Source organism: Chelonia mydas, chromosome 5, assembly GCF_015237465.2.
Source record: "Chelonia mydas isolate rCheMyd1 chromosome 5, rCheMyd1.pri.v2, whole genome shotgun sequence".
In the NCBI taxonomy this organism is placed as follows: Eukaryota; Metazoa; Chordata; order Testudines; family Cheloniidae; genus Chelonia; species Chelonia mydas.
The window spans coordinates 100,664,470-100,685,095 of record NC_051245.2 but is presented as its reverse complement, the minus strand read 5'-3'; the positions used below and the strand labels follow the sequence as shown (position 1 = coordinate 100,685,095).

Genomic DNA, 20,626 nt, shown 5'->3' with positions numbered 1-20,626 from the left:
CACTTTTTCTCTCCCCCGCTCTTCACTGTGCCTGAATCTATCTCAGTTTTCAGCTCTGCCCCACATCTGTCTCACAGTCTTCTCTATCTTAGGGTGTTGTACAGTATCCCATCACCTTTGTATCTGAGTGCCTTCCATGTGACCTCCCGCAAAAGATGAATTACCTAGGATTTTATGCAGTTAAAATAAATACATAAAAATAACCAGGTGCATCCTTTTATTGTTCTCTGCCCATTATCTTCATTTTGTGACCCACATCCTCCCTTTCCCCTATTCCTACTCTATTATATGTTGCTATCACTTTCTATCTTGGCTACAGTTTAATCCCTGATACTGCAAAGGGATTCTCAAGGATGTACACCATATAAAACTTCATTGGCGTTAAGAGGTTTTCGCAACAACTAGAAAGACCTCCCTGTGCCAGTCCCTTTGCAGGATCAGAGGCTAAGGGTCCAGTTTTGCAGACACTTGTGCCTTTCCTCCAATGGTACGACTAATGTGGGTCAAATAACTCACTTGCAAAACTATAGGCACTGTCAGGATCAGAACCTAAGGCCCTTATCCTGCAAGCATTTTCAGTGGTCCCCAAACTTTTCATGGTCGTGCACCCGCCTTAGCATTGTCCTAAGGTTGCCAACCCTCCAAGATTGGCCTGGAGTCTACAGGAATTAAAGATTAATCTTTAATTAAAGATTATGTCATGTGATGAAATCTCCAGGAACACATCCAACCAAAACTGGCAACCCTACCCTGTCTGTGCCCCCCCCCCACCCCCACTGAAGCCAGGGCTGAGACCATGGCTTCTGAGGTTGGGTCATGGACAGGGGGAAGGGGGCCGAGGCTGGAGCTGCAGCTGGGGGTGGGTCTGGAGCTGGGAATGGAACTGCGGCTGGGAACGGAACCACAGCCGGGGCTGAGTCTGGAGCCATGGCCAGGGACTGAGGCTGGGGATAGGGCTGGGGCTAGAAGTGGAGCCACAGCCAGGGGCCAAGGCTGGGGATGGGAGTGTAGTTGCAGTCCGGCCTGTGGCAGAGCTGGGGGTTGAGCGGGACTGGATGGTGCTCCCTCCCTGTCCCTCAGGGGGACTGCTCCGGGTCCCACCAAAGCCTCCCAAACATTCCTCTGTGTCCCCCTAATTGGGCACCACCCACAATTTGGGGACTGCTGATTTACACTCATAAGTAGTCCAATTGCAGTCAAAAGAACTACCCTTGTGTGGAAGGTAAACGTGCAAGCGTTTGCAGGACTGGGAGCCTAAATTGTAAACATTTTGGGAGTAGCGACTATGTCCTTACATCTAACTGTACAGTGCTTAATATACTTCTGGGCATTGTATAAATAATAAATGTAGCTGGTCAAAAAGTGATTTTAAAAGTCAATAACATTTTCAAAAAATCCCAAAATGTTTTTGTTTAGAAGTTTTCAGGCAGACCTGAGTTAATAAATGTTCGCAATTATTTTTTTAAACAAAATGTTTTAGTTTTTCCTTTTTTAACTCCTTTTTTTCCTCCCTTTTCTCCTTTTTCCATTATGCCATGGAGAAGGTTTTTGAGGGTTGGGGACAAGAAAAAAAGGAGTAGGAACAAATAATAAATAAGTTTGGGTTTTGTGTAAAAAAGAAAAATTGTTAAAATATGAATGTTTTTGTTAAACTTTGTTTTTTGTAAAAAAGACCAGTTTTTGACAGAAACATTTCTTATTTGAAAATTTTTGATAGCTATATTTACAAAAAGAACAAGAATAACTGATAAGCCCAGAAAGCAGCAGTGCAAGTTTCTGGAAATGATCTGACAATGTGTCTGAACCCTGAACTAGAAAGACCAGGTCCACAAATGAGACAATTCTTGTCCTGTGAGCTGAGACCTCAGACTTTATGGATCCACTGAGCTTTGATTTGTATTCTCATAACCTGCTGTTAGAAAAGCTAACTAAACACTCTAATACAAAAACATGTATCTTTGGGATGCTATAAACATTTCTTTGTGTTTAAAGAGCAAGTTGACAGTCCCAAAAAATGTTGAGATGAAAATTATTCTGTGAATACACACAAAAAGTTTTAAAAATTAACACTTAAAAAAACCTAGATTAATTGGATTTTAAGGTAGTTTAATTGCATTTTATGTATAGTCTTTGCCATTCATACATGGAACTAATCTAATATGAAATGCAGCATCAAGCAGAAAGTTATGCAAGCTTATCTAAATTGATTATGTAATTATATAATTGATTATAGTAAATAATTAACACATTCACATTGTTTTCTTTGTTTATTTATACTTTGTGATTAGGATATCTGGGATGCAACCCTTTAAAGTCTTACTCCCATGCTGAACTTTAAGCATATAAGTCCCATTGAGTTAATTGGGACTATTTACATACTCAAAGTTAAGCATGTGTATAAGTCATCACAGGACTAGAGCCTTAATTTTATGTATTTTAAATATTTGTACAGTTCTTAGAATCAGCATTTTTAAAAAAGTTAATAAATTCATCCATTAATTATATATAAACGTATTGTGTGAAGTTGGGTTGAAATGCATAAAGCTTTAATGCAATAATAATCCTCAATTTTAAAAGAAAGTATGCTAAAGAAATATTCTTAGTTGTATGGAACTGTATAATGTAGGATGTTGACTTGAGGTTAACTGACAAAAAACCCATGTATAGTCTTGTATGAACACAAGTCAGATGATAGATCAGCAGAGTTTCCTGTATGAATATAGGCCAGAGGTTCTCAAACTGTGGTCCGTGGACCACCAGTGGTCCGCGAGCTCCATTCAGGTGGTCCGCAGATAGTTCCCTTTAAGGTGCGCGCTTGGGCGGCCGCACTCAAGGGAATGAAGGGCCACCCACCTAAGTAGTGGAGCTGATCAGGCGTGGCCCCACTAATTAGGTGCCTGGACCCTGGAGAAGATGCACATATAAGGTGAGGTGGTGACCTTGCGGAGAATATGGCGTAGGTGGGAGTAGGCAGTGGGGTGTGAAGAGGGGGTGGGGGAATTTGGGATGCGCAGGGCTGCAGTGGCCAGAGAAAGAGGTGACTTTCCCCAGCTCCAGGGCTGCAGCTGCTGGGAAGAGACCCCACTCCTTCCCAGCCTCAGCTCGGGACTGCCGCAGCGGGGGCGAGAGGTCATATCCATCACATTAGAAAGGTAAGACTACTGATATTAAAATATGAGGTGTGTGCTTTTATTTGTAGAACCAAAAAACGTTATTAAGTTTTTTTTAATATAGTACTTTTATCCAAAGCGCTTTACAATAGTTAGCTAACAGTACAAACAACATTTGGAAAGATCATTAAGTGGTCCGCTGAGACCCTCAGCAATTTTCAAGTGGTCCGCGAAAAAAAAAGTTTGAGAACCACTGATATAGGCAATTTTTCCTTCACTCTCTAAAGGACTGCTCCAACTTCCATTAAAATGAATAGAAAGACTTCATTGACTTCAATGGGAACTGGATTGGACCCTACAAGATTTGTTGTGTTTCATTTATATTTATAGATCATTTAGTTGTCTGTGCATTATAGCAACAGTTTATGACCTATTAAAAAAACAACAACAACAACAAACCCAGTGTAACTGGGTTCCAAAAGTTAGGGTCCTAAATGCATACTGAAAAAACAAGGAATCCTTGTGGCACCTTAGAGACAAACAAATTTATTTGGGCATAAGCTTTCATAGGCTAAACCCCACTTCATCAGATGCATGGAGTGGAAAATACAGTAGCAGGTATATATACACAGTACATGAAAAGATGGGAGTTGCCTTACCAAGTGTGTGGGGGGGGGTCAGTGCTAACGAGGCCAATTCAATTAACAATACTGTTATTCACATCTTCTTGTCAACTGTTTGAAATGGGCCACCCTCATGACCACTACAAAAGTGATTTTTTCCTCCCTTGGTATTCTATTGTTAATTGAATTGCCTCGTTAGCACTGACACTCCCCCCCCCCCCCCCCGCCACTTAGTAAGGCAACTCCGATCTTTTCATGTGCTGTATATTTATACCTTCCTACCGTATTTTTCACTCCATGCATCTGATGAAATGGGTTATAGCCCATGAAAGCTTATGCCCAAATAAATTTGTTAGTCTCTAAGGTGCCACAAGGACTCCTAGTTGTTTTTGGTGATACAGACTAACACGGCTACCACTCTGAAACCTGAATCCATACTGAGGCTCCTAAATATAAGTAGTCTGATATTCAGAAGTGTTGAACACCCACCAGTCCCAGCAAAGCTTATAGGAGTTGCAGGTGCTCATCATCTTTGAAAAACAGGCCACTTTTATTTAGGTGCCTCAGTCTGGATTTAGGAGCACCCAGATTTGAAACTTCTTGTTTCTGTCTTTTTAGGCTTTGCAGATGCCATTCCTTTGTGACAGTCTGTATGGACATAATGGTTCTTTGCCTTCTGAGTCTCGAGGGATGCATTTGGGTAACATTTTCAAGCTTTTGTCATCAACCAAAAACTCAGCGTTGCCAACTCCTGCGATTTTATCATGAGTCACACAGTATTTGATGTCTGGCTTAAAGCCCCAGTTCCTGGAGACAGGTGAGCTTTCATTTGAATAAATGAAGTTTCTAGCCCTTGTGGTTAGAGAGAAAAGGTTGAGAAGCTCTCCGGCGCACCTCAAAAGTCCAGAAACCAGAAGGCAAATAAGAACCCAAAATGGTTTAAAAACCAAACACATCCTTGTGACCTTGACGCAAAGGTTGCCAACATTGTATTTCAGAAATAAGGGACAGTTTTCTTAGCACCCCCGCCTCCTGCTATTAAGATCATGGTTATCATCACCAGTAATAATGAGCAGCAGGTACCCATCTACAGGCCCAGGGGTATTTCCTGCCGCACTCAGCAACTCCCCATCTTGTTGTACAGAGATGAAAAAATAAGGGGCCTCCCATGTACTAAGGGACTGCTGGCGATGCCCCGCTCATGGTTTTTAGGGGCTGTCTCCTGGTTTATGAGGGTTTGGGGCTGGCCACGCCGAATGTTTGTATTTCCATGGCTCCAGGGCCTGGGGTTTTAGGGGTGGGTGAGCGCACGGAAACTGGCAGTAGCATTGCCAGAGAGCTGGGGGGGGGGCAGTAAGGGGGGGCGGCTTGTCAGGAGGCCGGGGGGGGGGCGACATATGAGATAGGGCCTGGTCGGTCCCGCTGGCTGGCTGGCCGGCCGCGCTCCGCCCGTCCCCATCCCGCTGCAGGGGCGGCCCCGCATCAGGCAGGCGCTGGCTCCTCGCGGCACCATCTTAGCTCAGCAGCGCGCTGGCCCCTTAAATCCCCCCCCCCCACGCCGCCGCCGCCGCCGCCGCCGCGGCAGGAGAAACCCAGGGCTGCTCGCTTGTTGGCCACCCCGCCTGAGCGCGGCCCGGCCCACCAACGACCTTCCCGAAGGCCGGACGGAGCGCGAGGCGTCTCCTGAGCGACCTGCTGCCCGCCCAGACCGGCGGCTCCACTGCCCCCTCCTGCGGTGAGCGGGGGACGGGTATAACATAGACTATCAGGGCTGGAAGGGACCTCAGGGAGGTCATCTAGTCCAACCCCCTGCTCAAAGCAGGACCAATCCCCAATTTTTGTCCCAGATCCCTAAATGGCCCCCTCAAGGATTGAACTCGCAATCCGGGGGTTCGCAGGCCAATGCTCAAACCACTGAGCTATCCCTCCTCGCAAAGTTGGATGGCTGGGGGCATGGACGGGCTGCTGGGGGGGGGGGCTCGTAGTAGGTGGGGTAGTGGTGAGAGAGGGGGTGGGGGATTGGAGGAAGTAGGGGGGAGGGTTGGTGGGGGACTGGGTAGTGGTGAGGGAGGGGGTTGGAGGAAGTAGGGATGGGGTTTGATGAGGGAGTGAGGGTTGGTGGGGGGTGGTGAGAGAGGGGGTGGGGGATTGGTGGGGGGGCTGGGTAGTGGTGAAAGAGGGGGTTGGAGGAAGTAGGGATGGGGGTTGATGGGGGAGTGAGGGTTGGTGGGGGGTGGGTAGTGGTGGGGGGGGCTGGGGTCCAGGCTGTGCACTGGGATGGGAAGTAGCAATTGCAGGGAGATGGTGTGTAAGTGGAGGGCAGGGATTGGGCCACAGTTTGGTGCTAAAGAGAGCTATCCCAAGTTAAAAACAAAGAATAAAATACTATCCAAGGATCATCCGTGAGCATGGGTTTTAAGCAGGCAGTCTGGTATAGACAGGCTTTTTCAGAGGTTGGGAGGAGCCCTTAGTCTCTCACATGTTGTGTGTTGCCTGTTTTGTTTAAAACTTTGTTTTTATTTTTGAACAAGTTTCAGGCAATGAATGTTGCCGGCACCAAGAGCAACCAGAGAAGACTTAGAGGAGCTGTTACAGTATTATTGTGTGAAGCAGCTTTCCACTTTTATGGGTGGAGGGGATTATTCAAGCAGAAATCACTAAGTGTCTTGAAATAAGAAGATTTTTTTTTCAACATTTCTTTCCCCGGTTGTTGTGGGCAGGAACCTTGGTGGTGGTGGTCTGAAAAATAATGTTACAAAACAGCTATTCCATAATTGAGGGAAGGTAAAGGAAAATAGGATGTCATCCATATCCCTTTCCTTCAGATTTCTAAATCTCCTTCATTCAATTCTCTTCTAAAAACCCACTTCTTCCATGATACATGAATTGAGTTCTCTTTTCATGATTTTAATGAATCCATCAAGCTAGCATGTGATTACTGCAATCTCTGATTTTCGTTAAAATACACCCAACACTCTGTCAGTGTTTTCCACTGTTGTCTAACTATAGATGTGATACAATAAGCTATAAAAACTTTTGGGTCAGGAGGCCAGCAGCAGAATCCTTATTAACTGAATCTGAGCTATTAAGTTTTTTATTGCTACTATTGTGAGAGAGACATTCAAAATAAACTTCAGTTGTGGTCAGTGTTTAACACCTTTTAAATCTACCTTTTATAACTTATTCTACAGTTTAAATCAAAATGGGATTCATCTTTTCAAAATCTATGAATGAAAACCTGAAGAGTCAACAGGAGTTCATGCTCATGAACTCCCGACTTCAGGTAAGCATTTGTTGTACAGAATCAAGAAAAGCTATTGATTTTTCTCCTGTTCGGAAAAGCTTACTCTTACATGTAGATGTATGAGGGGTAGGGTAGTGCTATGTGATTTTGATGGTTTAACATGTTTATAAATAGGGAAAGTTTATAGCAAAAGTCCTTATAGCCTCTTACAGCAGATAAATCCCATAATACCACTGTGATATAGGTATTATCCTCATTTTACAGATGGAAACTGAGGTACAGAGATTAAATGACTTATTCTAAAATCATAAATAAGAATAAGGAATAAATGGTTCCTAAAAATCCAGCTCTGCAAGCATGCCTTTGAGTAGTCCCACTGAGCTCAATGAGGCTACTCTTGTGTAAAGTTAGTCATATATTTAAGTGAGTCAGTGGCAGAGATACTAATAGAATCCAATGCTTTGCTCTAGGTACTGGATTCCAAAAGTTAAAACTAAAATATGTATTTAAATTCTTTCCCCCCATACATAGTTTCATGTTTGTCAGTTTCAGTAATTCTAAGGTAATAACAAGGCTGTAACTTGTCTGTCTTTTCTCTGGCCCTGGAGCCAGGCTGTTAAAGACCAAAGGTTAAGTAGACTATGCTGGATGACTTACTCTCCAGTTTGTCATTATTTTATTAGATTGTTGCATAATGGAGATGGGGAAGAAAGCTTTTGACACTGAAATCCAGAAGTAAGCAATAGAATTACTCTTTCTTATTCAGGCAGCAGTGTGGTTGTCTGATGTGCTGTCAAGTATTTTAATAACTTCTGATGGCATGTCTACACTGCCCAGCATTTTGGGCTACTGGGTGTGAATTGCAGCACGTACCAAAGTGCTGTGCTGTAACTTACCCATGGGTACACTACAGGTGCTGCAGTTCACACCCCCGTTGTCCGAAATGCAGGGCAGTGTAGACATACAGTAAACTGAAAATCAGAGGCAAGTCAGTGGGGAGTGTAAAGTTTAATCTAAAGTTTTCTGTACACTTCTGAAGTTGAAATCAAATACAGTGTACCTTAAAAATACATCTTTCCTTACAAATTATTGATGGATGAACTTTGCACTTAAATTGCCAGTAGGTGGCATATTTTAGCTTTTGAAGCATTCTGAAGACAAATAGATTTTTTTAAATATTAATATTTAAACTGAATAAATATTTGATATTTAAACTTAACTGAATATTTGGAGAAGATGTTTGTATAATTTGAAATTGGTGGGGTGGAAAAACCAGGAGCCTGAGAAAAACGTGTTGCAGTCTTATAACAAAAGTGGAGAGTAATTACAATCTGGCTAACGAAGAAAAAGATGGACTAAGTCTCTTCCACACCCCGCCCCCCCCCCCCGAGTGAATTGAAGTTTTGTGTGTACATACAAAACTTATACTTGCAGGTTTTATGAATGTCAGATTTTTCCTTCCTAAACATTATTTTCTGATTATAGTATGTTTTAGTTCTAACTAGTTCTATTTCTGCAGAGGGAAAGTGCCAACTTATGTATAATACATAGATACATCTGGATTTTTGTTGTTGTTGCATGTTTTTATGGAAATTGTGATTGGAGATTCTTACAGAAGGATTACAGTTGCTTTCCTTACAATAACTTAACTTTTTCATTGGCAGATTAAATTTAATGTTGATAAATGCAAAGTAATCCACATTGGAAAACATAATTCTAACTATAGAAAAACAATGATGGGGTCTAAATTAGCTGTTACCACTCAAGAAAGAGATCTTGGAGTCATTGTGGATAGTTCTCTGAAATCATCCACCCAATGTGCGGCAGCGGCAGTCAAAAAAGCAAACAAAATGTTGGGAATCATCAAGAAAGGGATAGATAATAAGCCAGAAAATATCATATTGCTTCTATATAAATCCATGGTATGCCCACAGCTTGAATACTGCATGCAGATGTGGTCGCCCCATCTCAAAAAAATATATTGGAATTGGAAAAGGTTCAGAAAAGGACAACAAAAATTATTAGGGGGTATAGAACAGCTTCTGTATGAGGAGAGATTAATAAGACTGGGACTTTTCAGCCTGGAGAAGAGGCGACTAAGGGGGGATATGATAGAGGTCTATAAAATCATGAGTGGTATAGAGAAAGTAAATAAGGAAGTGTTATTTACTCCGTCTCATAATACAAGAACAAGGGGCCACCAAATGAAGTTAATAGGTAGCAGGTTTAAAACAAACACAAAGTATTTTTTTCATGCAACACATTGTCAACTTCTGGAACTCCTTGCCAAAGGGTGTTGTGAAGGCCAATACTATAACGGGGTTCAGAAGGGAGCTAGATAAATTCATGGAAGATAGGTCCATCAATGGCTATTAGCCAGGATGGGCGGGAATGCTGTGCCTAGCCTCTGTTTTCCAGAAGCTGGGATTGGGTACCAGGGCATGGATCACTTGATGATAACCTGTCTGTTCATTCCCTTTGGGGCACCTGTCATTGGCCACTGTCAGAGGACAGGGTACTGGGTTTGATGGACCTTTGGTCTGACCCAGTATGGCCGTTCTTATGTTGTTCCCAATTCCTCAAATCCATTGTTACCCAGAATACATTTTAATCTTTTGTTGTTTTTGGGTCAGAAGAAAAGAACATGAAAACTCTTATTATACAAGAGAACATTTCTCAAAGCAATCTTCCTTATCTCACATTGCTGTGAGATGGCTGAATAACTGAAAACCCTTGGTGTTGTCTTACACAGCAGACATAGGAGTAGGTTGTCACTTCTTCTCACTTCCTCAGAAAACCTATCATTCATTAAAATACCTGAAGCTTCTTCACTAAGGGCTTGTCTTCAGTATGGGCTAAATCGGCGCTGCTGCAATTGATGCAGCAGCATCGATTTAGTGGGTCTGGTGAAGATGCAATAAGTCAATGGGAAAGCGTTCTCCTGTCGAATTCAGTACTCCATCTCAGTGAGAGCCAGGAGCTATGTCGACGGGAGAGCGTCTCCCACTGACATAGCATGGTGCAGACACCGCCTTACATAACTTAACATAGTTTACATTGACTTAAGTTGCATAACTTACATCAATTTAACCTTCTAGTATAGACAAGGCAGGAATATGCTGTATCTGCCCAGAGAGCTTCGAAGAGCATCCAAGTCTATTTGGTTCAAAATGCCTAGTACAAGGCAGCATCAGAAAGGTTCCCAGTACTGCTAAATAATAGCTTCGCATGCTCCGTGATTGATGTCAAAAAGGGGGGGGGGGGGGAGCACGTTGCTGTCTTTCTTCAGTACTATAGATCTGGAGAAGAGTTATTTCAGATTCTCGCTCCAGGAACACTATGCCTGGCAACAGTGCGTGACACTGCTTCTAAAAGAGACAGTCCATGGATTGACTTGAAGCAGGAGGGAATATAAAGAATAATTGCAGGTATCCTAATGTATAGAGGAAGGATCGATTAATGTAGTTTTCTGTTTCCTGTCTATCAGGAAGGAAAAAATGGGTCGTTGTACATTCTCTGGGGCAGGGACATTTGTGGCAGATGTAGAGCTGCTGTATTATAACCTAAGACTATTGATCTATAATTTTGTGAATACTGTAGGTGACCTGGTCAGTGAGGAAAGGTGACAGTAATTATACTGTGTTGTTAGACTTTCTTGTACGACTGTATTCATCTCACTTAGTAAGGGGCAGTTGGAAGACCAAGCAGAAAAGCAACACAATGGCTATATATAAGCAACCTCATGATAAACCCTTGGGGGTGAGGGAGGTAGCTTTTTGCTAAGGCTGGGTACCTAGGGATCAAAGGGACACTAAGGCCCACAAAGCTACTTAGGTGCCCAAGTAAGAAACCACAGTAATCCACAAAACTCTTGCTCAGCTGCCAGTTAACTCTGTAGGACCCTAAACTCACTTGGTGCCTAAATTTTCATGGTAAACATTCCCAAGGCACCTGTGTTTCAACCTGTGAGCATGTGCACTTCTGTCACAAACTAGATGTCTGAACACCTGTCTCTGACCTAAGGCCCAGAGTGCACCACAAACTGTGGGGAAATTGATGGAGGAGCGCCTGTCTTCCATTTTGGGCCTGATCCAATAGGTATACTCCGAGGCCACCTATCTCATAGAAGTCCCTTTGTAGATCTGGGCCTGAATGGTTAAAAGGACTGACGAGAATGGCAGGTGGGAGTTGAGTGCTGTTCCTGATGAGAGCAGACTGATGAAACAGACACAGGTCCTGCAAGGGTGCCTGAAAGCAATTGGCCTTTCCTTGGCCTCCTGGAAATTGTAAGCCTTAGGGAAGAACAGCAGTGCTTGGGTTAAGATTTTTTTCTCTGAAATGCTTTTGAAATAAATAAATGATACTTTATCGTAAGAAGGCAGCCTGGTTGCTGGAAATTGTCATAGCTCCTGGTAGGAACAGAACTATAGTTACTGAACCTAAGCTGCTCTGCTGAGGTAATCATGGTTGATATACAGGGGATTGCAGCCTAGGCCCTGGTCTGAGAGTGGGAAAGTTGCCCGATTCCACTCGAAGACAGGTGACTGCACAAAGCATCAGACCAGTTCACAGAGACTGGCGTGTATGTCAGAGGTGCAGTTAGCCTAGTAACTGTGACAGCCTACATGTTTATATAAAGGCACATCTGAACAGGGCTAGCCACCTCCTGAGCATCCTCTTGTGGCTAGAAGTGGCTGTGCAGCACTCTGCCTCAGTTTCCTCTTCACTCAGGCTCCTCAATAACGCTACAGAAGGGTTTGTCCAATAACATTCCTTCTTGTGGTCTGGTTTATTAACATAAAATAAACTAAAAAAATTAAGGTTCTTCTGCCCCAGTCTCTCACTGCGCAGAGTCTCCACTCCGCCACCCAGGTCTGACCACCTTCAAGTTTCCAAGCTGGGCACAGCTTTTAGGTCCTTCCCAGGCTTTGTCATTTCCCTTAATCCACTCTGGACTACTTTAAACACTGCCTGCGCTCTTCTGAGCATTCACTCTCAGGCATGGGCGGTGGGGAGGCTATAAGAGGCCAGGGGAGGCTAAGCTTCCCCAAACAGCTGGCCTGCTGCCTTTGGAGTCCGCCACCATTGAAAGGATGCCCGGGCTGTGGCCCCGCCTGTGCTTCACACGGAGGCTCCACTCCCACTCGTTCTCTTCCCCCTGAGACCCTGACCCTGCTCTGCTTCTTCCCATCCCTGTTCTGCCTGCATCGGGACCTAAGGGGAGGAGGGGAAGAGGCACACAGAAGTGGTGAGTGGCTTGGCGGGAGTGCGAGAGGGCTGCAAGGGAGGGGGTCGAAGAGTCTCAAGCAGTGGGTGGAGGCGGACCCTCAGGAGAAGAGGCGCAAGAGGCAGGCAGGAGGGGTCTTGGGGGAAGGGGCAGGTGGGACCGGGGTGGAGCATGGCAGGGTTTCAGAGGGAGGAATCCGAGTTGGGGTGGGCCTCAGGGTGGGGCCACAGTCTGGGCATGCCCAGCCTCCTCAAATGGAGGAGTCACACACCATCCATGTTCTGAGTCCTTCCTACCTGGAATATTTTCTTTCCCAGCAGAGATCCATCACTCTCTCAGTGCTGTCTGTTTGTCAGCTTTTACAGGTCAGCAGGCAAACCCCTCTACTGCTCCCCTGGCCCTCACCCTTCTTCAGCCCTCCGGCCCAACTCCTTGCCTCCAGGCAAAGTTCTCCTACAGGAGCCGCCTGCTCTCTGTAGCCTCTACCACAGCTTCCTCTTCTCCGCCAGCGCTTTATAGAGACCATCTGTCTGTGAGACACCATCAAAAGGCTATTCATGAGGCACAGATCGGCTAACCCAGTTCCACCTTAAAGGGCCCAGTGCATCCTGTGATATATATATTCACATTCTTTACAGGTTTCTTCATTATCAAGCTTGATAATAAATCTGTTGCTATTAACATATGGTACCACAGACTATTCTCTCGAGCTCACAAAAATAAAAAAAGTTAGTAATTCAGCCTCAGTGTTTGTTAATAAATAGCTTGGATTAGGGTTGCTCTAGTTTGTACAGGTAACCCGCTGGCCCCGGAAGAAAGGAGTGCAAGGGTAGCATGCCTCCGCTTCTCCACTCTATTTTTGAGCCAAGTGGAACTCAGCCAGAAGAAAGAATTGAGGCCTTGTAAGTTTTGTCTTGCAGCTATTTTGTAAAATAACGAAGATTGGACTATCAGGTTGCCTTGTTCTGGAGGACTTGCTGTTTGTTTGTGTTTGCATTGATATGTGTCTCCAGAGCTAAATAATCCATCTCAAATCTAGTCAAAAGGATTCCCAACCAAAGATATAATTGAGGCTTCACTTTATTCTATCCCTGCTGCTTGAGGGATCACACATGAAGCTCTTCCTTAAAATTATCAGATTTACAGCTAACATATATAATGTTTTTGCCTTACCTTAAAATTTGAATGTGTAGAAGAAAGAATCCAGGTCTTAGAGCATATATGAGACATTTTATAATGTTTATAAATAGGAAAAACAAAATGCTATAAGAGCACCATTTGCATGACTATAATGAAGTACCTTCCACAGTATCTGTTTTTAGTACCTTCTGTTCTATCTGTATTTTTGTATCACAGCATTTTGTCTGAGCATCCAGGGTTTACTCCTCCTTAAAAAAAGAAAACAAAAAACAGAACAAAAAACCTCTCTTGTAGTTAACCATCAAAAAAATGCTTTAAAATGCACAAAGTAAACACATGGAATATAGAGTGAAATATTTTTGTTTTTATTTCTGTTTCAGAGTGTAAGTGGTTGGTTACTTGTAACGATAGTGAGTGCAACATTTTCAAATGGAAAATATTTTTCTCTTAGTTGAGATCAGATTTAAAAAGTGCAACCTAAAGATGATTAATATTTAGTATGGATTAACGTCTTTTTTTTTTTTAAGGTGTTTTACACCTTAATTCTTAAAGGAGTCACTACTCATGTGCACTGAAATTCTCTCCCTTTTCCCTCCATCAAATATGTCTTTAAAAAGTGAATTGTGTGTCTGTATATGTACAATGTGTAGTTTCTTGTGAATTCAGACTTCTGCTTTGTCAACTTTGATGTCATGGAACAGGGTACCTAGGAAGTTCTTATTAATAAGGTCATAAATGCATGGCCCTTTGCTGGTGTGTTATAGCTATCTTCAAACAATAAAAGATCTTGTAAGTCCTAAATGTTGCAGTACAAAGACACAGCAAGAGAGGTTAAAGATGGAGTTTCAGGTTAGTGTTTGTGAATTTAATGCTTATCCATGTAGTCCAGAAGTCTTCTTCCATGAATGATTTTTGCACTACGGAAAAGTGTTTTTTGGGCAGATTTGTAGAATACATTCTAAATAATATTTCAAGGCACTGTCACTTCAAATGGTATACAACTAGAAACTAAATTGTACATAGAGGAATTCAGTAGAGAAATTCACTGGATAGGGTGGGAACATGAGCCATTTTTCAAAAAGGCTGTCAAAATAAAACCAAGTCATTTCCCAAAAAGCTGTTAACAGTAGTTTCAGGGACTGTCTGCCTCTGAGTCCCACTGCCAGTTTTTGTTTTTAATATCACTCTCTCCACACCCCAAAAGCCCCTCTTCCCTGTTGCTTTCTAGAAAGTTCCCACATAAACAGAAAATGGATAGACTACGTAAGGGAAACATGGGAATTGACAATACACAAAGTACTGCATATTGCACCATTCATAAAACCAGAAATAAGAGGGTTCTTTCCACTAATCTTGTTTGGCTACTGTAATATTAGGGAGTACTTGGGATGATATTAAATAAGATATCAGACAGCGGGATGATTATTTTAAGTTGATCCCTTTACATCGGGGTGGGCAAACTTTTTGGCCCAAGGGCCACCCACATCTGGGTATGGAAATTGTATGGTGGGCCATGAATGCTCACAAAATGGGGGTTGGGGTGCAGGAGGGGGTGAGGGCTCTGGCTGGGGATGTGGGCTCGGGGTGGGGCCAGAAATGAGGAGTTCAGGGTGTTGGAGGGGGCTTTGGCTTTGTGAAGAATTCTATTACTCAAATCTTTCTGATATTTAATATATGTCAGTCATTATTCTCCATTCTTTTGTTGAAAAAGAAAGAATTTGAGTATACTGGAGAGGCACACTCTTGCCTTTACAAAAGAAGCCTTTATTTCCTTTTGAAATTTAGGCAGGTAATTCTGTGCTAGCCTTTGGCTCTGCTTCATAACAACATGTCACAAGATCAGTATACTTCTCCTTCATAATAACCCTCCTAACAAATGAAGAAGCAAGTGCATTTTCATCTCCAGTAGCTAGCTCAATCTTGTTTCTGTAATTCCATGAAGTATATTTTTTTTCAACAGGATAGCTGGATATGTAGGTATTAATGGGAATGATTGCATCACAATTATGTATTGCCATATTCCAGAGTAAGATTTAGGAAGTATGGTCTGCTGGGGTCGAAAAAAGTCTCTAAGCATATGTGATATTTTATGGGCCATTGCTAAATTAGAGAATATGGGGGCTTCTAACCTCCTACACCTAGGAGTAGGAGGGGAGCACCATGGCCCTCATGTGGGGAACCTAGGGGTTCATCTCAGCTAGCTAAATTGCAGTAAAACTACAGCTTCCCCAGCTTGCGCTAGAGCTTTACATCTGGTAGCTATCTCATTGTAAAAATATACCTTTTCCCACTGTAGACATATCTAAAGAGATGCTGTCCTTAATATATTTATTACAGAAATATGACTTATGGGCAAATGGTTATGCTTTACACTGCTTTACATTTTGTTTTTAAAATGTATAGGATAGGTTCCTTTAATACTGGTTTTTCTTGCAGAAACTTCTTTTTAGTAGGAGTCAATCAATTATAAATGTGTGGGTTTAAAACATAGTGTTAAAATATTTTGTCAAATCTTTTAAACTTGCTCTCTTCTACTTATGTGCTTCCCACCATTAGTTTGGGTTATGCCTTTCTTCACTAGATTAGAGTCCTTTAGTACCCAATATTTTCTTTCTGTGAAAGTACTCATACCTAGTACAGTAGAACCTCAGAGTTATGAACACCAGAGTTACAAACAGACCAGTCAACCATACACCTTATTTGGAACTGGAAGTATGCAATCAGATAGCACCTACACACACACAAGCAAATACAGTACAGTACTGTGTTAAACGTAAACTATTAAAAAAAATAAAGGGAAAGCAGCATTTTTCTTTTGCACAATAAAGTTTCAAAGCTGTATTAAATCAACGATCAGTTGTAAACTTTTGAAAGAATAACCGTAACATTTTGTTCAGAGTTACGAACAGCCTCCATTCCCTAAGTGTTTGTAACTCTGAGGTTCTACTGTAATCAGATCTCCTCTCAATTTTTTTGACAAGCTAAACAAATTGAGCATTTTACGTCTCGCATAAGGCATTTTCTCCAGTCCTTGAATAATTTTATGGCTCTTTTCTGCACTTTCTCCAGTTTTTTTTCCCATGTCTTTTATAAAAAAAAAAATTTGGATACCAGAACTGTACTCAATATCCATCTCACCAATACTGTATACAGAGGTAAAAATCACTTGCCTACTACTTGCTACTTCCCCGTGTATATTATCAAAGCATCACATTAGCCTAGTTTGCCACAGCATTGTAATGGGAGCTCATGTTGCGTTGCTTGGCCCCTATGACCTCTTTTCAGCATACAGTCTCCTTTCTGTGTAAGCATGGCCTGCATTCCTTGTTCCTAGAGGTATAACTTTGCGTTAGGGTTAGGCTTAAAACACATTTTGTTTGAATGGGCCCATCTTATCAAATTATCTATATCACACTGTATGATTGCCCTGTTATCACTATTTACTGTTCCAACAATCTTGGCTGATAAAATTTGTGGAGAACACAGTGACTTAATATTTACTTTCAGATAATAGATGAAAATGTTGAACAGCATCAGGCCTAGTACTGATCCCTGCAGAACCAGACTAGAACAACGCCCATTCAGTAGGGTGACCAGGTGTCCAGTTTTCAATCAGAACATCTGGTCAAAAAGGGATTCCAGTACTGATTAGGCCATTGACTGTGCGGTTGGCAGCACCATGCAGTGGGGCTGGCAGGCTCCATGCTAGCCGCCACACCACACGGCTCCCGGGAAGCAGCCGGCATGTCCTGGCTCCGGCTCCTATGCGTAGGGGCAGCCAGGGGAGTCCGCGTGCTGCCCCACTCCCCGCCCACAGGCATAGCTCCCGTTGGCCTCTCCCACTGCTGCCGGCCCACTTCTCCTCCTTGCGCTCCTCCTGTGACTGGGCTTGAGCTGTGGCGTGTGCCCTCACTGCCCTGTGGTGAACCGTGGTCTGTTGCCCCATTGCCGGCACCCAGGAGTTGGAGGTATGTATCCCCATCTCCGAATGCTGGGAATGGGTGCATCCCCATCCCCCTCATGCATCCCTTTCTGTCCCAACCCCCCTGCACCCTCACTACCCATCATTGCATCCCTCTCCCGTCCCATCTCACCTTGTCCCCCACACCTACCCATCCCAGCCCTGTACCCTTTACAGCGCTGTCCCACCCATTCTCTCCACCTCACAGAACTGCCACCTCCATGTCCCTCACCCTCCACAGCCCTGCACCCTATACACCCCTGTGCCCCCCACATCCTCATGCACCTGTAACCTTCTGCCTCCCCCAGCATCCCCATCCACCCCACATACTCCCCTCCCTCACCCCCTCCTCTCTCTTTCACTGCCCCCTCTCACCCCCACCCTGCTCTCATCCTTGGCCTCTTTCTCTCCCCATCTTCTCTCCTCCAAACACACACACATCTTTTCCCCTCCAGTCCACCCTCCTCCCTTCCCAGCTGGGTATCTCTGTGTAGATAAGTGTGTGCATGCATGCATTGTTTGTGTCTTTGTGTAGGGAGGTGTGTGTATACCTGTGTGAATAAAATTTACAGCCTAACTCTGACTTCTATTCCTGCTGCTGGCTTGTGAACAAAAAAATTGATAACATAAAGTATGTGTGTATTTATTTCATAACAAGTTTTTAAAAAAGAAGGGAACTCTAAAAGAAATGTATTATTTTTTTAAAAATGAATGTTGTTGACTAATAATTGCAGAAGAGCCAATGTATCATACGTTTCTCCCCACCTTTATCTAGCTGCATTATAAACTCTTTGTTGCAGACTCTCTCTTTTTATGTGTATGTCCAGCACCTGCCACCCTGGAGCCCTGATCTTTGTTGGGGTCTCTAGGCACTAAACAACAATTGTAATAATAAATAATGTGGAAGTATGTGTGTTAGTGCATGCTAGATGTGTACACAACAACAGTGTGTATCTGCATGTAAGTGTGAGAGTCAGTTTCTACAGATTTATTTATATAGGTATCTGGACAGGTGTGCATTTCTGTGGTTGTGCTCTATGGATTTGTATTTGGGCTTCAGGAGTAGGCCTTTAATGGACCTATTGCAGCTGTGATAATATATCGTCCTAATTCCACACATAAAATTAAAATAACTTAGCTGGTTACAAAAAATGGGAAGCGAGGAGGGAAAGAATCATGAAAACCTTTGTGAAATTTCATTATTTTTTTTAATTACCCTTTTTGACTATTTTGCTGCCAGCTCTAGTATCCTGTAACAAATAAAACCTGAAATTAGCATAATACGTCGGTCAAAACAATAAATATGCCTATTTGGGTCTTGCAGTGCAAATGAGTACGTGAACGAGGGTGGGGGAGAGCAAGCGATTAAGGGAGGGGGGATGGAGTGAGCCGGGGGGGCAGGGCTTCAGGGCAGGAGTGGGGCCTCAGGGAAGGGCAGAGCAGTGGGCAGGGCAAGGGTGTTTGGTTTTCTGGAATTAGAAAGTTGGCAACCCTACCATTCAGTTATTCATCCATTGAAAACTATTTTTTGAGATCTGTCAGCCACTATTTAATCCATTTAACATGTACATATATAGTGCTAATTTTTTAATCAGACTGTTGTGCCATACCAAATCAGGTGCCTTTCAAAAGGCTATATTATATCTGTAAGTTACCTTTATCAACCAAATTTGTAATCTCAAAGGATGGAAACAGATTTCTTTCACCATAAAAGCTTGTTGACTGGTATTAGTTTTATTCCTACCTTGTAATTGTTTACAGGTTGAATCCTGTATCATCTCTTCCATTATTTTGCCTGGATTTAATGTCAGGATAGCCAGCTTATAATGAGCCATATCATTTTGCTTGCTCTTTCTGAATATTGAACATTAGCAGTCTTCTAGTATTGTGGAATTTTCCTGATATTCCAAGCATTATTAAAAACTTACATAGCAAGCCATCTCTTTTCCCCAATGCTGCTTGATATTACGCTCCTACTGATTGCATATTTAATCTTTATATATGTATCTGAGACTGAGTCATCGCCTCAACAATAACAAAGGAAAGACAGTAACGTATATTTGCTTGCTGGAAGAGAGCAAGATGCCACAGCAGTAAGTTGCAAAATGGTTAATTTAGAGCTGCAGATTCTTGGTTCTGCCAAACTTAAAGGGCCATACCCCAGAAAATCACGCTGGAGGAAAAAAGTTTCTGTACAAGGGCAAATCAGCACAGAGAGATTAGTAGGAACCAGAAAGTCATTGAATAAAGTGTTTATAGGGAAGGCGTTGCTTTAATGGTGTACTTGTCACCTTTGTATCACAGCAGATATTGACAAATGTAAGCTATGATGATAAGATACAGCGGTATATAGTGAAAGTCTTGAAGAAACTAAGTGAAATTTGACCGTGATAGGAAACAACTGTAATTACTGTAATAATAGCTTTTTGACTATGGGGCCTACTCCCAAAATGGCATTTTGTATTACACAATGACATTGTGTAACACAGATGTCTGTTTTAATATTTTTCACTGTATTGAAAGTTTGTTAAAGTGGATGTACATAGTGATAGCACGTATCTTCTATCTTTCAGTACAGTTGGACATACAGCCAAAACAGACCCATAGCTGGATCAGTGACCTCCTTTGTTTTTTGGTTACCATATAAGTGAAATACATTCAGTGACAAGAAAGTAGCCTTGGTTTCTAAAAAATCATAAAATCTGTATTGAAAACTTGACTTTTGAGCCTTTGAAACCATTTGCACTGCATCTGTTTTACCACTGTCTTCACAGAATAGACTATTTTGAAAAAAATTCCAATAAGACAAAGGAACATCATATCTTTTGTTGGCAAAACATAAACTCCAGAGTCAGAAAATGTTCCTGAATATTAATCTTTGATAGGAGCCATATAACCTTAAAGAAAGTAAACATACTACAAAAATAACATACTTCAGCAAATCTGCTTACTTATGAAAAATATGTTTAAGGTTATAGCTTCTCTGTCAGTAGTGGGAATCCTACCAAATTCAGATTTGTTTTACCTTTGTGTTCATAGTTGTTAGAGTGGATCCCTGTTTAATATTAACCAATTTGATTTGGCACAGATTCCCCATTATGCAGCAAACCACAGAGAAGGTTTCGTGTAATGTTGGAAGGTAAAGAAAGTGTAATTACTATCCCTGCTTGAGTCAAAAGTTTAAAATATATTTTGAAATTTTGTTTGTCATTTAGAGAAGACCACCTTCCACAATAATTTATTGAAACAAAGCCAAATACAAAGCATATTTAACAAAATCTTAATATTTAATTATTTCACTGAGCAAGGCATTATTAAGAA

At 42.4% G+C, this 20,626-nt stretch overlaps 1 protein-coding gene across 2 annotated transcripts in view; it reads left to right on the top strand.

Annotated features, from left to right (window-relative positions):
• Positions 1–5,241: 5,241 nt before the first annotated feature.
• PLGRKT (plasminogen receptor with a C-terminal lysine) overlaps positions 5,242–20,626 on the top strand; it is a 52,354-nt gene continuing 36,969 nt past the window's right edge. Inside the window, exons 1-2 of one of the 2 annotated variants that reach the window (XM_037901889.2) lie at positions 5,242–5,468; positions 6,925–7,016. In XM_037901889.2, the coding sequence (XP_037757817.1) occupies positions 6,936–7,016 (81 nt within the window). In that variant the 5' untranslated portion in view covers positions 5,242–5,468; positions 6,925–6,935. Of the gene's footprint in view, positions 5,469–6,374; positions 6,518–6,924; positions 7,017–20,626 lie in introns of those variants that run through there. The other variant, XM_037901890.2, reaches the window with a different exon arrangement.